The 21,505-nt window shown below is 33.2% G+C and overlaps 4 protein-coding genes across 6 annotated transcripts in view; 3 read left to right on the top strand and 1 right to left on the bottom strand.

Moving 5' to 3' along the window:
- The window catches only part of mle (maleless), a 28,289-nt gene extending 20,548 nt beyond the window's left edge, over positions 1-7,741 (top strand). For both annotated transcript variants that reach the window (XM_068769634.1, XM_068769635.1), the window contains 5 exons: positions 953-1,067; positions 2,123-2,271; positions 3,264-3,455; positions 3,944-4,102; positions 5,620-7,741. In XM_068769634.1, coding sequence (XP_068625735.1) covers positions 953-1,067; positions 2,123-2,271; positions 3,264-3,455; positions 3,944-4,102; positions 5,620-6,402 — 1,398 coding nt within the window. In that variant the 3' untranslated portion in view covers positions 6,403-7,741. The remainder of the gene's footprint in view (positions 1-952; positions 1,068-2,122; positions 2,272-3,263; positions 3,456-3,943; positions 4,103-5,619) is intronic.
- Positions 7,742-9,618: 1,877 nt separating this feature from the next.
- Positions 9,619-10,813, bottom strand: LOC137926015 (zinc finger protein OZF-like). The gene has a single exon (XM_068769535.1). It carries the CDS (start codon positions 10,793-10,795, stop codon positions 9,659-9,661), a length of 1,137 nt encoding a protein of 378 aa, XP_068625636.1. The 5' UTR covers positions 10,796-10,813; the 3' UTR covers positions 9,619-9,658.
- Positions 10,814-12,727: 1,914 nt separating this feature from the next.
- Positions 12,728-13,021, top strand: robl (roadblock). Its single transcript, XM_068769588.1, has one exon. It carries the CDS (start codon positions 12,728-12,730, stop codon positions 13,019-13,021), a length of 294 nt encoding a protein of 97 aa, XP_068625689.1.
- Positions 13,022-15,262: 2,241 nt separating this feature from the next.
- Positions 15,263-20,555, top strand: St2 (Sulfotransferase 2). Of its 2 annotated transcripts, none has more exons than XM_068769492.1 (5): positions 15,263-15,564; positions 17,342-17,418; positions 18,903-19,097; positions 19,691-19,844; positions 20,023-20,555. In XM_068769492.1, the coding sequence occupies exons 1-5, from the start codon at positions 15,357-15,359 to the stop codon at positions 20,382-20,384; spliced, it is 996 nt and encodes a 331-aa protein (XP_068625593.1). In that variant the 5' UTR covers positions 15,263-15,356; the 3' UTR covers positions 20,385-20,555. The 2 variants fall into 2 exon arrangements, with proteins under 2 accessions (XP_068625593.1, XP_068625594.1); XM_068769493.1 differs by having other exon boundaries at positions 15,263-15,498.
- Positions 20,556-21,505: the final 950 nt, after the last annotated feature.

Here is a 21,505-nt window from a genome sequence, read left to right on the forward strand (position 1 = left end):
ACAATATATTTTCATCAATTTATATACATATAACTATAATATAGAATTGAATTACAGAAATTTACATAGTTTATATGTACACGCAACATTTTTTTACACGGTAGATAACATATCTAAGAAAAGCGACCTTAGAAAAGCGCGCAAAAAAACCTTAATTTAAAAAAAAATACATGCGGCCATATAGTAAATTTGTGGATATGTTCTATAACTTCAAGAATGGTGTGATATAAAAAACTCTAATTTCCCTAAACATATGATAGAAGTTATATGTAATCCATTACATAAGTACTTGAACTATGACCAAGCATGCACGTTTATTACGGACTGGACCAAAACGGTTTCTTAGAAACAGCCTCTGTTGGTTATTTTACATCTATGGGCATAAATTGACCGACCGTTTGTTTATACATGTAATGGCATTACTGTATTCAGCCAATTGTATTTTGTTCTTGTAAGTTATTGTCAAAATCAGAACAAAAAAATTAAGGATTCATGCTAAAACAAAAAAAATATTTTTCCTTATTACTGAACCGCGTTATTAAAAACGTTTAAAAAGATTTTATTTAAAAAAAATCGGTGTACAGCAATTTAGTCATTTTAAAATTTTTGATAACAAATACTATATAACTAAATTGTTTTTCTGCAAGGTAATAGGGCATATTCCAAATCAAAACAGGTTTTATATGAAAATTATTTTAATGTTACGGAAAAGGGAAGGTATGGAAATCTAGTGGAAAAATACTAGTATCACTAAAACCGCTTTGATTATTTTTAGTTGTATATTATTATTAATATTATGGTTTTCGAGGTCTGATACACACAACCATGCATAGGCACTATTTCCTTAATCCTGGTATGGATTTTAATTTAAAGATTTCAATTGATTCTTCTTGTGACATGTACACTGACTGAAATTAGTTTAATATGATAATGACTTCAATGTTTATTGTAGATGTGGGAGAGAGAACACGCCAAAGGTGAAGAGGCTGAAATAAGATGGTGCGAGTGGAAAGGCGTGCAGCAAACTACTTTACGCGTCACTAGCGAGGCTAAATATCAACTCATCAGTAAGTTCATTTTCTTCATTTTAATCTGCAGACGTTCATTGTAACCCATAGGTTCCCCACAATGATAGATCTTGCGCAGCCTGCACTCGGTGACTTATTGTAACCTTAATTGTATCATCAGTCGTCTAGTAGGTGGCCTACACACGCAGAGTCAACCGGTTCGTGGTCGTCACTTATCGTGGACGTTCGTCAGCTATCGGTTGCACGAGCGATGTTCCCACTGGCATCTTAGCCGAGCAATTTTTCAAGCTATGTCGAATCTCCTCATTTCTAATTCAATCTCGCAGTATCAACTCGGAGTATAGCCCTCTTCATTGCTCTCTGGGTGACCTTGTGCCTTCTTATGAGGCTCATTGTTAGCAACCACGATTTGGATTGATTTAGGTCAACTGGCTGCACTGATATACTTTGTACTATCACAGGTTATTGATTTGTGGCAGTTTAATAAAAAAACACGTATTTCGGAGTGGTCACTTTGGTTAAGTTTAATGTAAAAATAAAAATAAGTTTTCCTTTTGTGTTAATTTTTTACGTTCAATTACATGACCATGACGTTTTTGATCGTAAAACATTTGTGATTAATTATTGCTTATACATTATACGTTATTTTTGTAAAAGCTTTATTGGGTTGAATGTATAGCTCATTTGCTGTTGATTAATGCATAGTACAGACCATCCAAAAATCAATGGTTTCAGTAATAACATAATAATAATATATTATGAAAATTATTTCGGAATATTTGGACCTGATATTATTAATTATTGTTTCCTATCTGTGTCATCAGTCCTTGTACTGCTAGAAGTCATTAGACTGTCGCACCATAATAGAGTTTTAGAGAGGTGACATTAAACCGGGTGATTGGAAATTTGTGTAAATGTTTATAAAAAGTTTTGCTGACTAATGAACATTCCCATTTTTCAACCGTTGTAATTTTTTAAAACAAAGAAAGTTTAATTATAGCAAAAACTATTTCGTTTTTTTTTGACAAAAGATTACAGGTAAAATTTAAAATTATATAAAGCATTTAGTTATTCCAAGTAATATATTGTTTCAGATATTCTTACAAGTATTGGATTCTCTGACGAATGTTGTATACCACAGCGTTGGGTTCCTAATGGGCCAGATCCAATTCTAGATCAAGTGATTGCTTTGTTATGCATGGGATTGTACCCTAATGTTTGTTTATATCAAGGAAAAAGAAAGGTATGTTACAATAACTTGTGTGACGGTGAATGAATATGCGGAAAAGCAATTTAACCAATTTTATTAGTGTACTTTAAATCCTAATAATGTAATATTATCTCCAATATGATTTTGTTTCCTTATATAAAAAAGCTATTAACCTAGATTTTTGATGATGTCGAAAAAAAGGGAAAATCTATTCTTATGTATAAATTTTTTTGGAATTAACCTATGGTGCAAAGTAGTAAATCATCGTTCAACATGTTCATCGTGTTATTTGTCTTTTCGCTATCTGAAACACGAAAAGGATATAATTATATCCTTTCAGGTTCACCTTTCATGTAACTATATCCATTCATTTTCATTCAATTATATTCCTTTTCGTGTTTTAGACGCAAACTTGCAAATCATCTTCTTTAAAATGGCTATTAAAAATAATTCTTTTATTAATATGAAAAGCAAAGGAGATAAGATCCTTGAGGAAAACCCACTGTTAGAATACACGTTCAGGAATGAGATTTTTTGAAGCAAATATTGTAGTTTAGTTATTGTATATTTTTGGTGTCCTTAAAATCAATGTCATGACGAAATTAATTAAGTATTGGGTCCATATTAGCTAACCATAGAGAATTAATAAAAATATCTGTCATTAATTGTTAATGTTTGATGTACGTTTTATATAGACTACATGGTTAGATGTGAGTTAGTCGTGTAATATGAAAGTAAATAAAAATTCACCAAGCAAAAATTTAAATAAATGTAAATATTTAGAGGGTTATGGAATTAACATGGCAGGCGTCATAAAATTTATCAATTTCAAAAACTCTTAAAAAATTTTTTTTACCTATCTATTATTATAAATATATTATCAGGGAATAGTTATGATCTACCCTTTCATCGTATTTCAACTTGATGTTGATTTATTGATAAAAAGTATCTTCATTTAGACGTGTCTTATGTATGTCACTTCTGTCTTTTTACAAATAAAAAAATCGCGTCTTGCTTTGTTTTAGGTTTTGACCACAGAAGGAAAACGAGCTCTTATTCACAAAACATCTGTCAATTGTTCCAACCAAGAACAAAAGTTTCCTTCGCCTTTGTTTGTGTTTGGAGAGAAAGTGCGTACTCGAGCCATCAGCTGTAAGCAGACGACTATGGTGGCGCCCCTGCATTTACTGCTGTTTGGTTGCCGGAAAGTTGAATGGGTGTGTGTGACTTTGTATTTTTTTTTACTTTAAAGCACCTTAACAACGTAAACACGAACATACAAAAATATTATAACAGCAAATCTTAAAACTAGTGTAAAACATGATTGCTATGATCCTTATTAAAAAAAATATTTACTGAAACCGAAGGAACTTACTAAAGTAATAGATATAAATAATAAAAGGCAGGAGTTTTTGTCTGAACGACGGTTCAAAAACATCAGGATATGGTGTATTTATATACCTCATATGCCAATTAGTTAGCTAGTTAGACAAAACTGTACATGCTTGTGTTGGTAGACATAAATATTTTCTTTCGTTAATTTATATGTTAGTAACTTCTTAAAGCCGCCTCTAGTATTTCGTCACGCTTTCGATTCCCTAGAGTAATTTAAGCAATTTTAGTGAACTTCACCATGGGGAAATCAGTAGCACTTAATTAAATCAGCAAAATTTCTTTAAACAATATATAAATAATGCTTTTCTAGGTTGACAACATTGTCCGTCTGGACAACTGGCTCAACTTTAAGATGTCCGCTCGCACTGCGGCCCTGGTCGTAGCTCTGCGACCGGCCATAGAGAAGTTGGTGGAAAGAGCGGCGGCGGAGCCCAATGCTGCATTAGATTTCACTCCTTTGGAGAAAAAGGTAAACAGGCCCGTGAACTCTATATATACACTCCCTTCTTTATACGTTACATTCTTTAGAAAAAGCGAGTAAAAAAATCAGGATATTTTCAACAATTAAAAAATGTGTAAGTTAGAAAAATTATACATTGTTCCTGAAATGTGTGCAACCGAAATAATAATGTAATCCATTTTACATAACTGTTATGTTCTTAACAGATTGTTGGTTTTTTTACCATGTTACAACTGTCATAGATCGTTTTTCCTTATATTTTTTTATGTATTTCCCGCATTCTGTTGCCCACTAATAAACAGTTATTTGTATACATACTCTTTATTCCCTACGTACTCTTTTATATCTAAGTAACAAAAGGACCAATACTTAGCCACTTCCGCACATGCAGTGATAGTCGTGCAACAAAGTGCATCGCCCGCTAGCCCGCTGATAAATGCGCATGCGGCAAACAATGCGAATTACACAACTACCACCGTTAAATCACTCAACGTGTTTCACCCTTCCACGGGGCATCTTCAGGAGTTATATTACACCGATTAGTGCCAAACACAGAGTGTTATGACTCTGTGTTTGCCGCATGCGCATTTATCAGCGGGCTGGCGCGCGGTGCACTTTGTTGCACGACTACCACTGCATATGCGGAAGTGGTTAAATATTGGTCCTTTTCTTACTTAGGATGGACTTCCGCAAGGTAACACCTGATTCCATTAAATACTCTTTTATATCGTCGTGCCATATGTACTATTTATTCATAACTTATGTCTAACGCTTTCATATTTCATCATCATATCAGAAAACACATAGACCTTCTCCAAAATAGCCTAATACTGATGACTGGTCTGGCAGTGGTCTGCATCCAATGGCTTCCTTCAACCTTCACTATGTTGTCGGTCCACCTAGTGTGGGACCTATCCATGCTCACCTACTGGTGGTCGTCATTCAAAAACCCATACTATTCCTTTACTCAAACCATGAGAGAAATCTATGATTGTGTCACTATATTGTCCTTCTCACAAATTTGACATCATTCATTATTCTTTTCCTGCCCTAAGCATTTCTACTTGGAATAAATTGGTCGGAAATAGAGAATCGGCAAACTTAAACACGATACTTAAAAAAAGAAGAATCTACAGGTCTTCTTTTTATAAGTTATATATATATGTATGTATAATATTCGCTATTTTAAGAAAGAAGAGATTAATAATAAAACAAAAACTACAATATTTATATACCTATGTAGTATTTTAAATTTTTTTTCTATCACATTTACACATCAATATACTTCTTTTCTCTGCACCACTCTAGGTTCACCGGTGAAGAAAGCATACATGTAAGCAAGCATTTAGTCTGCCATTACATAATGTTTAAAGATTAAATAAAAAAATAAACTAAAACGTTTTAATCAGCGTGTATTTACGACTTCACAACATATGCAATTGCTTTATTATTATTAATGCACGTGTTAAAGAAACACCTGTTATATAAATATTCTTGTTAAATATTTATTTGTATTCTAATTTTAGGTATTACACTGTGTCAAGGCTCTTTGTGTTTTCGACGCTGGCGACTACAATATTAATCGTGATATCGGTGCACCAAACTTCAAGAACGATGGAGCGAAGAGAGGAGCAAGAGGTTGGGGTACAGGCAGTAATAGGGGTAACTTTGGGAACAGAAATTTCGGTAACGAAAGTGGCGTTGCAAATCGAGGTGGTTTCGAAACAAGAGGCGGCTTCGCAAACAGAGGTGGCTATGGAAATCGCGGCGGCAGCTTTGGAGGCGGCTTTGGGGGTGGCTATGGAGGTTTTAGAGGTGGTTTTCAAAGGGGGCTTAATAACCAAAGCGGTACCGGAAATAATGGACCATTTAATGACGGATCCGGCGACGGTAATAGTTTTAATAACCAAAGCAATTTTAGAAACACAGGTGGCTTTGGAAATAGCGGTAGATTTGGTAATGGAGGCGGGTCTAGTATGTTAGACAATTTTGGAAATCGAGGTTTTGGTAGCAGAGGATTCGCATCTAACAACTATGGAAATAGAAGATTCGGAAATAATGGATTTGGAAACCGGGATTTCGATAACGGCGGATTTGAATCGGGCCGCAACGGAAATAGCGGATTTGGAAACCGGGATTTCGGTAACGGCGTATTTAACTCGGGCAACAACGCTAATAGCGGATTTGAAAATCCTGGATTCAGTGGCAATAATAATTTTGGGGGTGGTGATTTTGGAAATTCGAACTTAGGAGGGGGTTTTAACAACAACCAATTTGGTAATAGAAGGAATATGGGTGGTTGGAACTAACTATTAATTTAGCTTATTGTATTACCTTTAATATTAGTATGTGTCAGTGATATCTTAGTTTTAATTTGACTTAAACTTGTGCTTTGGTACCAACAAGATGTACAAGATTTATCAACAGTTAATTTATTCTACATTAACACTAGATTTACAGATATCGACTGTATACCTATTTTTACTGAAATCCGTCTTTTTGGCGGGTAAATTAAAATACAAATTTTTGTAAAACTTATTTTTAAACCAACGGTTTTTTATTTGCAGTTGTTTTCAATAATTTTTTTACATGTAAACTCTATTTTGCATGCAAACTTTCCACATACATACTTGTTACATTTAATGAAATTTTACTGGACCTAATTTTTTTTACATATTCCAATTTGACAAGATTTTCGCACATTTGTATTTTGTACATTAGACAATGAATTGAAACTTGTATTTTGTTCATCGCGATAGTCACTGACTAGTTCTTTAGCCGATTCGAAAATAAAATTCTTGCAAGATATTTTTACTCTAGTGGTCTCCATGTACAATATCCAGGCATTGATGGCTGCCAAATCTAAAATGTTATAAACACGTGAAGCTGCCGTCTACGAGATCCTGCTTTCACGCTTTATTTTTTAGCCATTTTGTCTGCAATATTCAGCCGAAACTTGTAATATGCAACTGTTTTTGAGACATGTTTAGCATAATTTTCTATTTCGACAATTTTGTTTCGAACTAAGCATTAATACCTTTTTTTTGGCTTGAACTTGTAAACTGTAAGAACGTACTTATCTGATTTATAGTTTGTAGAATATTGGATCATGTAATCCTTCTTAACCTTTGCAAATTTGTGCAATTATTTTCTGTTTGCTCGAAAACAAGAGTTGTTTTTTTAAATAACTTTTTTATATTTGAAAAGCTTGTAAAAAGTTGTCAGTTATATTTTGGCGATAGCCTTAATATGGTTCAATAAGCTTAAGCACGACGAAATCACCCAAAGGTATGTCTGATGGTCGTTTTTCGTTTTTCCATAAATATGAGAAGCCATTTATTAGATACTTGCTTTTTACATCCGATGCAAACCAAAACTTTATGCCAAATTTATTAGGTTTCGGTCAGGACTTAAGAAGTCGACAGAAAATTGTAGTTTAAAAATTAATTTCTGGTGTTTTTCGTCGATCATAGAATATTTGGAACATATACTGTGTATAATAGCAAATATGTTAATATTAACATATATCTAAAATTTTGAACATAAATCATTTGTTATTAATTACCATTTGTAATTAAACCATGCATTTGAAGTTTTCTCATGATGTGAATATTTATAGTACCATTACCTTGTGAAGCTAGAAGAAATAATTCCCTCATTTAATATTGAAGAATTCTTCAAAATATTTGTGTGTATCTAATAAATAAACAAAAATATTATTTGTTTTATTTACTTTCTAAATATCTATTAAATATTAACATCAAAATAATAATGGTCAATGGAAATTAAAGTCAATATTTTATTAAAATCCAGTCTACTTCACACATATTTTACATCTACAAAGGTAAATTTTGTATTCAAGCCAAACACAGTCTCTGCAATGCACTCTGCTCTCAACACGTGTTGAGTAATTTGGCGGTGGCGGTTGTGTGATTCGCATTGTTTGCCGCATACGCATTTATCAGCGGGCTGGCGGGCGGTGCACTTTATTGCTCGACTACCACTGCATGTGCGGAGAGTGGCTAAATTTTGGTCCTTTTCTTACTAAACATATTATTGCCTGCTATGCTTCAATAAATCTCACCGTTATTTTTAGAAGTTTATTAACCATTTAGTAGCTAATTCGCTGCTTTTTGTAATTGGTAATTACTTGTTATGAATAAACACAATTAGAAATGGATGCCTTTTTAATTTTTTTTGCAATTTCATCCATATTTTCATCAAATTTACTATCACCCAGAAACCATACTGAAGGATTGGTCTACAGCGCCGCTCCGGTCACCTCCTGTAGAGCAATGTTCTGTAAAACTAGCCTACGGTTCACAAATTACTTTCAAATTTAGGCCTGCCATGAGGTCACTGATGGCCTACGCGGCGTCTCGATCCAGTACAGGTGAGGTCATCGATGACCTACGCGGCAGAGAACGTGTTAAAACATGGGCAGAGATTTGGTTATAGTAATCACATTATGTGGTTTGATAAGGTGATGTTTTGTTTTAAAAACCAGTAGTATGAATTTCTGTCATTTCTAGAACGCAAATTGAAAGTAGATATTAAGTAATGATTTGTGATTAAGACTAATAGAATGAAAACCATAGAGTACATTAATGTTATTTTCTCTCTCAAATGGCAATAATTTAAAAAATATTTTACTTATTTATTTTTAATTTATTTTGGGTAAGGATTAATAATTTTGGAGTTACGCAGTTTATGATACATGTATGTCAATATTGTTTGCAGTATTGACAAACATGTCAATAATGCAATTATATGCTGTCAAAATTATATATTACTATTATTTACTGATGTGAAATTACTGTTTTAATACACCAAAGCTAGTGAAAACATATTTTTCAGGATTTACCATAAACCACCAACCATAAAAATAATGGTTTTGAAATATTTTCCTTTAAATTTAATTATTGTGACAATGGTAACAATCCAAAATTAATTTCAATTTAAAAACTATTAAAAACTTGGAAAAGTTTTGCATAACAATCTACTTTTCTTTACATATCTATAATTACCAGATTTAATACAGGTGTTTGACTACTATTTTTAATTCTATGACTCATTGTGATAACAAATACATACTATATTACAAATACCTGTTGTATTGTTGATTTAAGTAATAAAATTTGAAACATTTTTAAGGGGTGAATATAGCTCATTTGCTGTCCTATTGAAAAATCAATGGTAACAAAAATAATAATGTAATAATAATATCGTAAGCAAAAGCATTTTCAAAATTCAGATTACTATAAAATAAAATTAATTATTGTTTACTACTTGGTTTTGGAAACTTTTTATTGTCACTAGTTATTAGTCTGTCATTTCAATAGAAAAAATAAATTAATATAACACATCCCAGAGTTATCACTATATAGGGTGATTGGAAATTTGTGTAATCTTTATGCTGACAAATGAGCTAGATATATAAAATGATGTAAAAGCTTTAAAGGTATATATAACTCATTACATATATAGCTATATATACCTCTAAAGCTTTTTACATCTGTAACCAATCATCCTGTATAAACTATAAAATTTTTATATATAGCTTTATCAAGTATCTTGATTAGGCAGCTTTTTACTTTGCATTTGGAGGTACAATGGCATTCTTCCATTCTGCAGCTTCTCTCTTTTATGCACTTTGAGTTGGTGTTTCATCATTTGCTTTCGATAACCAAATGCCTTGCCACATACATTGCAGGTGTGATCCTTTATACCGGTATGGTCTACTTTGTAGTGCTGATCAAGATTTCTTTTTGTATAAAAACCTCTACCACAAGTTTCACATTTAAAATCAAATTTACCTTTATGAATACACATATGTTTATTCAAATTGCTTTTATTAACAAACCTGGCAGGGCAATGAGGGCACTGATAAGGTTTTTCTCCAGTATGTCTACGCATGTGCATTTTCAAGGAATCTTTGAATCTCCCTTTGTATGGGCATAAGGAACAATTAAAAGGAAAGTTATTAAAGTGTATGGCTCTGTGACGAGTAAAAAGAGATTTAATTGTAAATTTTTTACCACAAACATCACACACAAATAATACCTCTGGATTAGTATGTAAGGTCATATGCTTTTTAAAATATAATGAAGTGTAGGAGTTTTTACAAATGGGGCATGTTCGTCTTAAGTTTTCATGTTCATCTGACAATCTATGTTTATTGTAATCAGCAAATGTATCAAACTCTACAATGCATTTTTTGCAAAAATATTTACTTTGTTCCATATCTACTTCTTTGTCCTTTTCTACAAAATCAGATGCTCTTTCAACGGCTTCGAATGTGTTTTCGTCCTCTGAGTCATCTTTAGGGGGGTAACGAAGAATCTGGTCAGAATCTTGTGCAGTTTTTCGTAATAATATGGCACCCTGCAACAGTGCATGGCACGCTTGACATAGAAATTTAGGGTACTCATCGTCTGGTCTAATTTCTATTCCGGCGAAGTTACTTAACGCATCGCTAATATTTAAACTATTATCCTCGTAAATTTGTATATCTCCAGTCTTGAGGCACACTCTGCAGATACGATTTTTCTCTGATACGTCCAATTCATCTTTTACTATCGAATCACGAAAATATTGCATGGCATAATCATTTTCATCTAGTTTAGTATTAAAAGATCTTCTGGATCTTTTATTAAAGTGTTTACAATGCGCTAATTTCCAGACCATTAAGGATCCAACCATTTCAAATAAGTACTTTTCACTACATTTATCATCTACTTTACAACTAATTTCATTTCATTCAACTAATTTCAATTTAACTGATATAAATATTATACACTTGTGTTTATTTTGGATATCAAAAACAAAAGTTGACATTATTAAACAGTAGCGCAGGTGTTGCTAGTTAAAGGGTAAAATAATTATGAATAGTGTAAAGAGATGGTTCAGTGGTTAAAATTATAGTAAAATTAGTTCGATGTTTAGGAACACAATAAAGAATTCTTAAGTGCAGACGAATATACAGTTAAATTCAAAACAGAGACAATGATTTTGCAGATTTGCCTGTGTGAAGGCTAGAACAGAATATATCGAATATGCCCCTGCCGTCTGAACCTTTAGGGCGTTTGATCTTTTTCACTACCGGGTAACCGTGCAACCGGCACACGTGTGCTTATATCTGTAGCCTGGCTAGTGTCACACTTTATTTTGTTTTAGAGACGATAAATTACCCTTTTTAAAAGTAGAAATTAAGGTTTTCTATCCTAAACGAAATAATAAAATGTTTTATGAGGTAAACCGCGTAACTGTTCCATACGGAACCCTATTTTGGAACACTTGTATTTGTCAAAATTAAATAGTTTTATACGACCGTGGGAACTATATCATGGAAAGTTCTCACAGTCGCATGGCACTTAAGTTTTTTTTAGTCTTGTACTTCAGCCGGTGCCCGAAGTCTTTTGTCTATCAAGACAATTATATTAGTGTCGGTCGGGAGATCGTGGGCTAGCCGCGGGCACTGTCTTCTTTACTAGAAGGCGCGCCGGAAAATATTTCTTTTGGGTTTCTTAGAGGATTGTGGGTAATTTACTTACTCCTGTTTACTATCCAAAGGCTAAGAGAACCAAGAAAGGGGGGATGAACAAGTACATGCTCTTTTTAGTCTACTGCATCCAGCTATAATTAAGACTTTTCTCGTGCGACTGTGTAAATACCGTCATCGTCGCACCACCAGAACGACCTTTTCATAGCGACTGTCGTTCGCTTCAAAAGCAAAGGCCCAAGCTTAATCCTGTACTACGCAACCTATTACATCATACATAAATAATTATTGTAGTAACAATGAAGGCTGAAGTAAACGGGGTGCTAAGTGCAAACTAATAACATGATAAGTTCTGTAATGTCTAAAGTTAATGACTCGCCGTATTTCGTTTAATTTTGCTCTTCACTTAGCAATGCAGCCCGACAAGATAGAAATTTAGTCTTATTTGTAGTAATTCGAGAACTCCGAATCGAATTGTCATGTCAGCGTCTTGTAGGCGGCATAGGTCTGGACGTAAACACACCAAATAACTAAACGCAATTGTTTTCAGAGAAACACCATAAACAATAAAAAGATGATAACTTATAAGCCCTTTTACTTGTATAAGTATAGAGAAGTCCATGTATTGACTCATCACGATATCCCTGAAATCATAGAGAATAGGGACTTGAAATTTAGTAAGAATATTCCTTTTGTTGACTAAATGTGCATAAAAAAGTGTTTTACGAAATTCTACCCACAAAGAGGGTCCATAAAAATAATACATATTTTAAAATGTCGCTGTTATCAGTATTTTAGATGGTTTTAGGGTCGAGTTATTTTCATAAAATTCATTAGATTTCATTTAATTCATAGAGGACAACTAGTATGAAATAAAAAAAAACAAAGCCTATTTAATTAGTAGATCTTAAATTTTGTGGTTATAGCTAGATATTCTAGCGGTTTATTTTTATTTATTTTGGCATCCTAATCACACCACACAACATTTCTACACTGGTTGTCAATTTTGTTTATAACAACTAAAAAACGAATTCCAGTTTTGAAATTGATAACTGTCAATATATTACTACTGTTAATAAATAATAAAGATATTTTCTTATCTATAAATCTGTATATTTTTACCTATTATTGTTATGGCAAACGAAGCTGAGGAAACTGTGAAGAGACTTTCAGCGCATAGAGGAGTTGCTGGCGTAGTTGTTGTTAACGGAGAAGGTATACCCATCAAAACAACTTTAGACAATCATGTTTCAGTGCAGTATGCTGGTCTTCTAACTTCACTAGTGGATAAGGCTAAAGCTGTTGTCAGGGATCTTGATCCATCAAATGATTTAACATTTCTACGTATCAGGAGTAAAAAGAGTGAAGTCCTAGTCGCTCCTGATAAAGACTTTATTTTGATAGTAGTTCAAAACCCAGTTGAATGACGAAATCTTTTGTTGGTTATATTTAATTACGTGTTTATTTTTAGTTCATAATTGTTAAATTGTTGTTGTTGTTTTCTGTTAACATGAATATTTAAATTTGCTAATGTATTAAACGTTTTAAATTATGCCTGTAACTATATAATAAAAAAAGAATTGTAAATATAACTTTATTCATATTTGTCTAGATATTTTAAGCTTTTTGCGCTATTTTAATACTTTTTCCGCGGTGTCCGCGATTGTCTCTAAATTAGTTTTTAACATTGAAATTCCGAAAGAATACTAAATTTTTATTTAAAATATAATTATCTATCATTGTCGTGGTTGAATTTAACTGAACAGTGTTATTACTGATGTATTTAAGGAAATAAGTTGCGTCCAGAAAAGGTCGTCTATGGAGGTTGTCGAAGTCTACACGTTGGTTAGTGGTGTTATTAATGACTATATTGTTTTTGTTTTACTTTTTAATATATAGCATTAAATAGAACTTACCCCATTGTTTCCTTTTTATTAAACATATCTGAATGTCAATGTTTTATTTGTGTATTTAAACATCTAACATATAGTGTAAAAATTGTTCTAGAGAAGGTAAATCATTTGCTTTACCTTCTCTAGAACTTGTGTTAAGTGAGAGTTTATACGAGTTATTGATTGATTAGATAAATCGATTATCAAAGGCATTATAATATGCACTGTATTTTTTAAAAACTAGCAATGATTTATTTTTTGTAGCGCCATAAAAGTAAGTTGTTAAAATAGCTTGTTCCCATTCATGCAGCTCGGTCAACGGAAAGCGAGCTGCATAACGCGAAGTAAACGTAGTGGGAGCTTGAAGTAAAATGAAAGCGAACTAGCAGGAAGAAAATGCGGAAGCCTTTGCCATATATACATGGTGTTGATAGTTTTAATATATTTTGTTGATAAATACTTTTACTAAGAAATGGTGGAACACATTTTATCTAAAGAGCAAAGTACATTTAATAAGACGATGTGTTATATTTAACAAAAGAAGTATATTTGAAAAAAAAAACAATTATATATGATATAAACTCAGAATGTACAAACAGACTGAGTGATTTTGAAGTAAAATTTTATTAACTTCAGAAAAATTTAAACTAAAGTCGTATAACTGTTTTATGGAGGAGGAGAAGAAAGTAACTTTTCTGGGTATACAAGATACCCTTCCTTTGGTGGGAAGACAGTGTTATTAAGTATTCCTCATCATTAAAACCCCCTCGGTGGTTGCCTTCTGCGCTTTCTGGTGTGTGGGATTTTACATTCACCTGCATAAGTATAGAACATCAGAGCATATATGATAATACTATTATAGTATTTGCTGTTGTCATTTAGACAGAGATTATGCCAAAAATTACGCACAACAGTTCGAGAACGCTTCACGGCGTCCATTTTTCCTCTAACCTAGTGTAATAATAATAAATAAGTCAAAAATTTACAGCGATCTCGATCTCTTGGCATATGACAGACAGATAAAGATATGTTGTAGCTTAACAATGCATCACTGCATCGATACATGGAGAGTTTAAAACTAATTCATTAACTATTTATTTAATAATAATATCTTTATTTTTGTATTATAATCAGTGGCAGCTCAGCGTTAGAGGACTGAAACTTGAGATCGTTGGTCGCAGATTCAATTCCCGGAATACAATCTTATATAATTCACACTTTGTGCATTAATTATATAGAATTGCCACTGCTCACAAACAAGTTTCCAGAGGATGGGCGGCAGTGTACTCTTCATTCCATAATATAACACTGATCGCTAACCCGCCTGCCAAGCATGGCGTTTATAGTACATTCCCCCAGATATCTTTGGGGGCCAATGTCTTGCAGTGGCGTCTATGGTTAATCAATATGATTAATATTATTTTTCGAAATCGAGCCTTTTACGGATAGATCGTGAATAATTTCTGGAATGTGTTTACTACTTTATTACAGAATGTTCGTACTTATTACTTGTAATATAATTTCTACTTGTTTGTAATGTACATTTGTACAAAAATATTTCGTGGAAAACACAAAATAAATGATTAATATTTTAATAGATTAAACATAATATTGCTCTGTCTGTCACTGCCAAATGAAAAGCAATATTTGTAAGGAAAATTCCATATTTTTTTTTCATTTAAACGAAAGCGAACACTCCTATTTTCTATCAGAGAGAGTTGGTTGGAAATGTACGATACGCAAGCACTGCACGCGATCATAACATACCAGCACTGGCCAGTGATACACGCGTTCATAATAATACTAATTATTGCAAACAAATGTGAAAAAAAAACTTTTAAAAAAATTAATTAAGTATTGTTACTGAAAAATGAGGACTAAACCATTATTAACGTTCTCCAAATTGGACGAGGAAACTGGAGAAATGCTGGACAGAATGTTCGAAAAGAAGGACTGCATGGTAGAAATCAATCCCGGAAGAGTCATACTACCCGCTGATTACATGACCATCGGTACGGACATTTTAGACATGGAGGTGTTGGACGATGATGTTTGGATGTGTTCTTACCCTAGAACTGGTATGTAGCTAATTGTGTTAGCTTTCTTAGCTTGGTTCCATTATTAAAAGTACAGCTTACGGCTTTTCTTAAGATCGTCGGAATACGCTGGACGCAGAGCGCTTCCAACCGGAAAAATTCCAATTGGAAATGGGGGAAGCCTACGCAAAGCAGTGAATATCTTATGAATGCAATGACGATGGTGATGATGATGAAATAATTAAAACTTTTAATTTCACATATATTTTTAATGAAAAGGATAACTATAAACTTTGGACGCTCTTATCGACAAGTTATCATAAGATATGACAAAGAACTGTTTGGCTCTATATGTATATATTACATTGATTTGAAAACACTAATATTTTGTTATTTTTCTGGTAACAAATGAGAGTTAAATAAAGTATTTCACTGTACTAAATTATTTATCAAAACTCTATGATACTGTTATTTTGTTATAAATATAGAATAAAAATAGTTTTCATTGTCAAATAAGAGTAAAAATTTAAAAAGCTGAAGTCGAAAAACTTTTATAACATTCAACATTACACCAATACCTCACTTTGCGTCGTGGTTACATTTAAAAAAAAACGACGCAAAGCGAACTAATATTTTCTATAGCAAATTATGTAAAGGTCGAAGATAACACGTGATAAAACATTTATCACGTGTTATCTTCGACGTGATAAAACGTTTGCTTTGTTCAATTTTCACGTTAACAAGTGAAAATTGAACAAAGCAAACGTTTTAAATACCAAAATAAAATTTATTACATAAATACAAAAAAACACACAAAAAACTGTTCAATTAATTTATCAAAAACAAAATTAAAATTAATCTCTGATGAGTCCATAGTGGCTGTTGTCGTAAATGTGCGTGCGTTTTCTTTCACAAATAATTGGTTCACTCTTTGCTGAACAGCTTTTTTTTTCAACGTTAAATAAATTCCCTCGTAGCAATCGATATTCTTGATTACCACCTGGGACAGTTTAATACTCCTTCCGCTGTCAGGATTATTTTTTAAAAAAAAATCTCCATAGCTTCGTCAATAAAACACTTTGCTTTGGAAATTTATTTAGAGGGTAAATTTTGTTCTTCGAAGATTTATATTGACCGGTCTCTATCATGTTCTTCATTAGCAAATGGCAATTCTAGTTGCAATAGTTTCTCGTTAGAGAATTCTTGTGAATTTCAAAAAAATTAATAATCAAAAACACGAACCAAAAACAACGCAACCTCGAAAATCTAACGATGCACAGTAAAAATTAGTACTAATTAAGCAGAGACGCAACTTCGAAAAAACGCAGAAGGAAACGACCCAAAGCGAGGTATTGGTGTATTGAGGTTTTAAAATGCTCCGGTTACAGGAAAGGAATATGCACTGCTGAGAACGCAATGAAAAATCGCTTTTTATTTACTTTTTAATAACGAGAAGTTATGTGGAGAGCAATAAATTTGCGTGATACGCTTTTAGGGTAATAATGTAGTGTAAAGATTTTGTGAAATAAAACCTGAAGCCTTAATGTAACTATTTTGTCGATTAGGACACACGATTTTCAGTTACTATTTTCCGGTAACAGCTGATACCTTAGGTGAACTCTATACAATGACTGTTTCATAGCTGCATCAACGTAGCAACGTTGATGTAACTATGAAGGATTATTGAAGTTAGTAAAAAATGATAAGGTTAGGTTTCACTGGCTATTTATTCAATCATTTAACCTGAAACGGTTGTATGAAAGTCATTTTATATTTTGGCCTTCACATAAAGCTTACTTGCATGTTGTGTTTCGTCTAGGTTCTACATGGGCCCAGGAGATGGTTTGGCTAATTGGTCACGACCTGGACTATGAGGGTGCTAAATCACTTCAACAAGTGAGTAAACAACTGACATCATTTTGTTACATACATTACTTTAATAATCTACGTAGCGAATACACAAGAAACGGTATTTTTTAATCACAAATTATCTAAAAAATTACTCTATTCGGGCGATATTATGAATATATCAAAATATTAAAAAGAAAATATTAAAATAAGGATAATATCAAGCCCGCTAACGTCGGTGTCATTCTGAATGACAAATTAAACTTTAGTTCGAACGTCGTTAACACGTGAAAAAAAGCAGCGTTCATTTTCGACCGTCTCTATCTAAATCTCTACTAAACAGAAGAAATGTCACTGTCAAATAAAATTAGCCTCTATAAAACTGCAATGTATCTCTTCCTGCACGTGCAAAAACAGGTTCGTGTGCAGCGCCACCAGCACGCCGTGGTACATACCCAATTAAAACCTGCACGTAGACTTGAAACTGTCACCGATCGCCTAGTGATTAAAGCATCGACAAATTACTTTGACTATGCAGCCACAATATTATTGCAGAAAGAGATTGTTATATTAAAATTATTTTTAAATACGAGCATAACTTTGAACTTAGAAGTAATAATAATTTATAAAACATACTGACATAATAGTATAATATGAAGAATGGTGCATTCATTAAATCATAGTACTTATTGTCCAATGTTATTAGTGAAATGTATCAGTGTATGCGTCGCTTTCATTGGTTTATTTAAATAAATGAAACATAAGTATTTATGATTAATATAGAAAATACAACGATGTAGCGGGACACAGCTGCCTAAGTGGTATTTTAAGATTCCGCGGGTTCGTGGAGGCAGTACACAGGGCGCTTGAAAATTCTTTCAAGGTAACAAAGCTCGAGGGTTCTTTGAGGAGAAGCGGCTTGAGCTATTACACACTACAGTTTTTCAAGATTGGCACGTCATAGAGCTTTTAACCGGCCGCTTCATGGACTTATTAGGCTCAAGGGCCCCCTCTAGAGGACATCGGCTTGGGTTGACGTTTAACATTTCGACTCAAGTGCGCCCCGGAGAGCGAAACCTCGACTCGATCGATTTCTATTACCTGGTTAACTTTACTACGACTTTGGAAAGCGTTAATTATGGGAAGAGTTAAGGAAGAATCTCCAGCAACGCTTTTATCTAGAATGGTCGGGTTTTAGCGATCTCTGTTATACATAAACCGACCCTGATTCCGATGCTTGGTTTTCAGTGGTGTAACACTTTATTTGATAGTAACACACTTTATTCCGGATGTTTAGTACCGGATAGAGGCGGTTGAGAACAAAGACCACATTTTTTTTGCGACCAGATAAAAAACAGTAAAACGATAAACAAAAGAACATATGTGAATAAAACAAAATTTATTTAATATAAACTACTAACTAATAAAGAATGAAACTATGCCCGAATTTATTTGCATGAATTCTCTACCCATTTAATAGACATTACCATTATAATGATGACAATAATGTGTTTCTATGTGCTCTTCTCTAGATCCGTTGTCCACTGGTCGAGCTCTCTTGTATTATGGTAGACGGCCACGCGGAGTGGCACGACGAGTCGGTTCGCGGCACATCCGTGGACTTGGTGAAACACCGCCTCGCTCACCCCCGGTACATTCGTAGCCATTTGCCCTGGGACTTGCTGCCCGTGGACATTCAGAAAGAAGATGGTAGCGCCAAACCAAAGGTTTGTTAATTCTTAAGAATTATTATACAAAAAACTATAAATGTTCACGAAATAAAAATTAGTTAAAACAACTACAGTATAATAGAGTTTTTAAGTGATAAAGTAGTTTGACAATGAATTGTTCTTATTTCTTTATTTAGGACGTTTGTAGACATAAAAAAAATCTGACAGAACTTGTTTTGGACTCTTCATATCAGAGAACGTTCGCTACCCTCAAAGCTTTATTTTGTTAATATACAGGGTGTTAGTTATATGTTCGATGTCTTTGAAGAGGTGAACGTAATGTTAATTGCAAAAGAAAGCGACAGCCCGATAACTACTGGCAGTGCAAAGTACTGACTGTAACTAAGGACAGACAGTAAATAATTTTAATATGTAGTAATCCTTATTTTGAAAATGCTTTTTTGTACTATTATTACCAGTACATTTATTAAATTTGAAATATTCCGTTCGCCAAGTAGAGAGAAGTTATTTTGGCTTTCATTAAATTTACGAATAGGCGGCAGTAAAGCTATTATTTAATATAACATGAATATCTTTTAAAAACCAATTATATTTAAACTAATAATAAATATTTTTTTATCTTTTACTAGGTCATTTATACGGCCCGAAATCCGAAAGATATGGTGGTGTCATACTACCACTACTGCACACTCGTACACGGTCTTAAAGGCACTTTTGAGGAGTTCTGCGACCTGTTCATGAGGGACCGTGCACCCTTCGGTCCCGTTTGGAGCCACATACTGGGTAAACTGGAGTAAAAACATTTATTATTAATTGTCCATTAACTATTGAAACATTACTATTTAGTTCTTCATGCTATTCTGTGACAAATAAATAAATTATACTTTCACTTCATGACTTTATTTGAAGTTTCTTTATAATGCTAATAATTAACAAATGACGTGATGACTTATCATTTCAGGTTTCTGGAACAGACGTCACGATCCAAATCTTCTGTTCATTAAGTTCGAAGAAATGAAACGCGATCTGCCCTCCGTAGTGAGAAAGACGGCTGACTTCCTCGGGAAAGAGATGAACGACGAACAGGTCTTAAAGCTTTGCGACCATCTTTCATTCGAGAATATGAAGAGCAATAGAGCTGTTAATTTGGAGGCGATCTTAGAAAAATCATTCGGCAAGAGTTATTTGGAAAAAACTGAAGTCAGATTTATCCGGAAAGGCGAAATCGGCGATTGGAAAAACTACATGTCCGACGATCTCTCACGAAGATTCGACTACTGGGCCGAGAAACATTTGAAAGGGACAGAGTTGAGCTTCGAATAAATATACAGCTCAGTATTAGTAAATCGTTTAATTTCTATGCATCTTCAATTTATATTTTAAATAATAATACAATGGTTTTGAAATAAGGAAATAACTTACATCTACATAATAATGATATGCTGGATTTGCCAACAGTTATATAAATCTATCAACCGCCCTTATAAGACTAAAAGGGATCATGATGAACATGATCGTAAGGGGCGTTAACGATTGCAAAGAAATCTAAAGATGCTTTTACACATTAATGTTATTAAAAAATCTTCTGATTTATTGTAAGTTTGTAGGTTTCTTATTTTAATAATAAAAAAATAATCATAAATGTTGTTTTTTTTACTTTTAGACTATGAAACAATACTAAAGTACTTGTCGTCTACAAATGTAGACTGATATTTTGGCACCGATGTAAACGCATCTTGGGCACGTTCAGACTAACCAATAACGTCAGTTGTGCATTTTCTGATAATTGTTTGACGAATACAGTTTAGAAAAGTTTTTTATATTATATTTATACACCAATTTGAGTGTACATGTGTTGTCTTTAGTTCTAGTTGATAATAAAATATCTTTTTAGGGAAATTAGAAAACTTTACGGTGTTTTATTATTGTCGTCTTTGTCAGCTAGATTATACACACGGTTGCAATGGACAATTTATTATCATCATCACCATAATTTCAGCGGTAGGAACTCCATTGATAAACATAGGCTTCCTCCTAAGATTTCCAATATGTCGAGTTGGATTCAGCTTGCATCCAGTGTCTTCCGCCGACGTAAACTAGGTGGACTGTCCACCTTGAAGGTGGAAGTCCTATCCTGGGCTTACCTGTCCATGATGTTTTCTTCTGAAGAATCTTAAGAATTAACATAATTGATAAATAGTAACTAAACATCAAAACGGGATAATTACGATACTGCGCACTGCGCCTTTAAAAAGATTTTCATTGGCGTTTGTGAAATGTTGGTGGATTTATTACTGGAAAATTAATTGAGAGGAGAGAAGAAAAAAAATCTTAATCAAATGTTCATTTATTACCACAATAGTGAGATTCACAGTACAGACAGTGAAACAGTGAAATTTATCTATCTAAGCAATTTTTCAAAATAGAACAAATTTACAAATTGA

The sequence above is a fragment of the Battus philenor genome, unplaced genomic scaffold (assembly GCF_028537555.1).
Source record: "Battus philenor isolate CCGP_79_NKW_IND1 unplaced genomic scaffold, ilBatPhil1.0.hap1 SCAF_28, whole genome shotgun sequence".
In the NCBI taxonomy this organism is placed as follows: Eukaryota; Metazoa; Arthropoda; class Insecta; order Lepidoptera; family Papilionidae; genus Battus; species Battus philenor.

Coding starts and splice junctions, on each gene's coding strand:
- LOC137926015 (XM_068769535.1), bottom strand. CDS start 10,795: ATGGTTGGATCCTTAATGGTCTGGAAATTAGCGCATTGTAAACACTTT.
- St2 (XM_068769492.1), top strand. CDS start 15,357: ATGAGGACTAAACCATTATTAACGTTCTCCAAATTGGACGAGGAAACT. Junction 15,565..17,341: donor GTGTTCTTACCCTAGAACTG/GTATGTAGCTAA, acceptor TGTTTCGTCTAG/GTTCTACATGGGCCCAGGAG. Junction 19,845..20,022: donor CGTTTGGAGCCACATACTGG/GTAAACTGGAGT, acceptor TTATCATTTCAG/GTTTCTGGAACAGACGTCAC.
- robl (XM_068769588.1), top strand. CDS start 12,728: ATGGCAAACGAAGCTGAGGAAACTGTGAAGAGACTTTCAGCGCATAGA.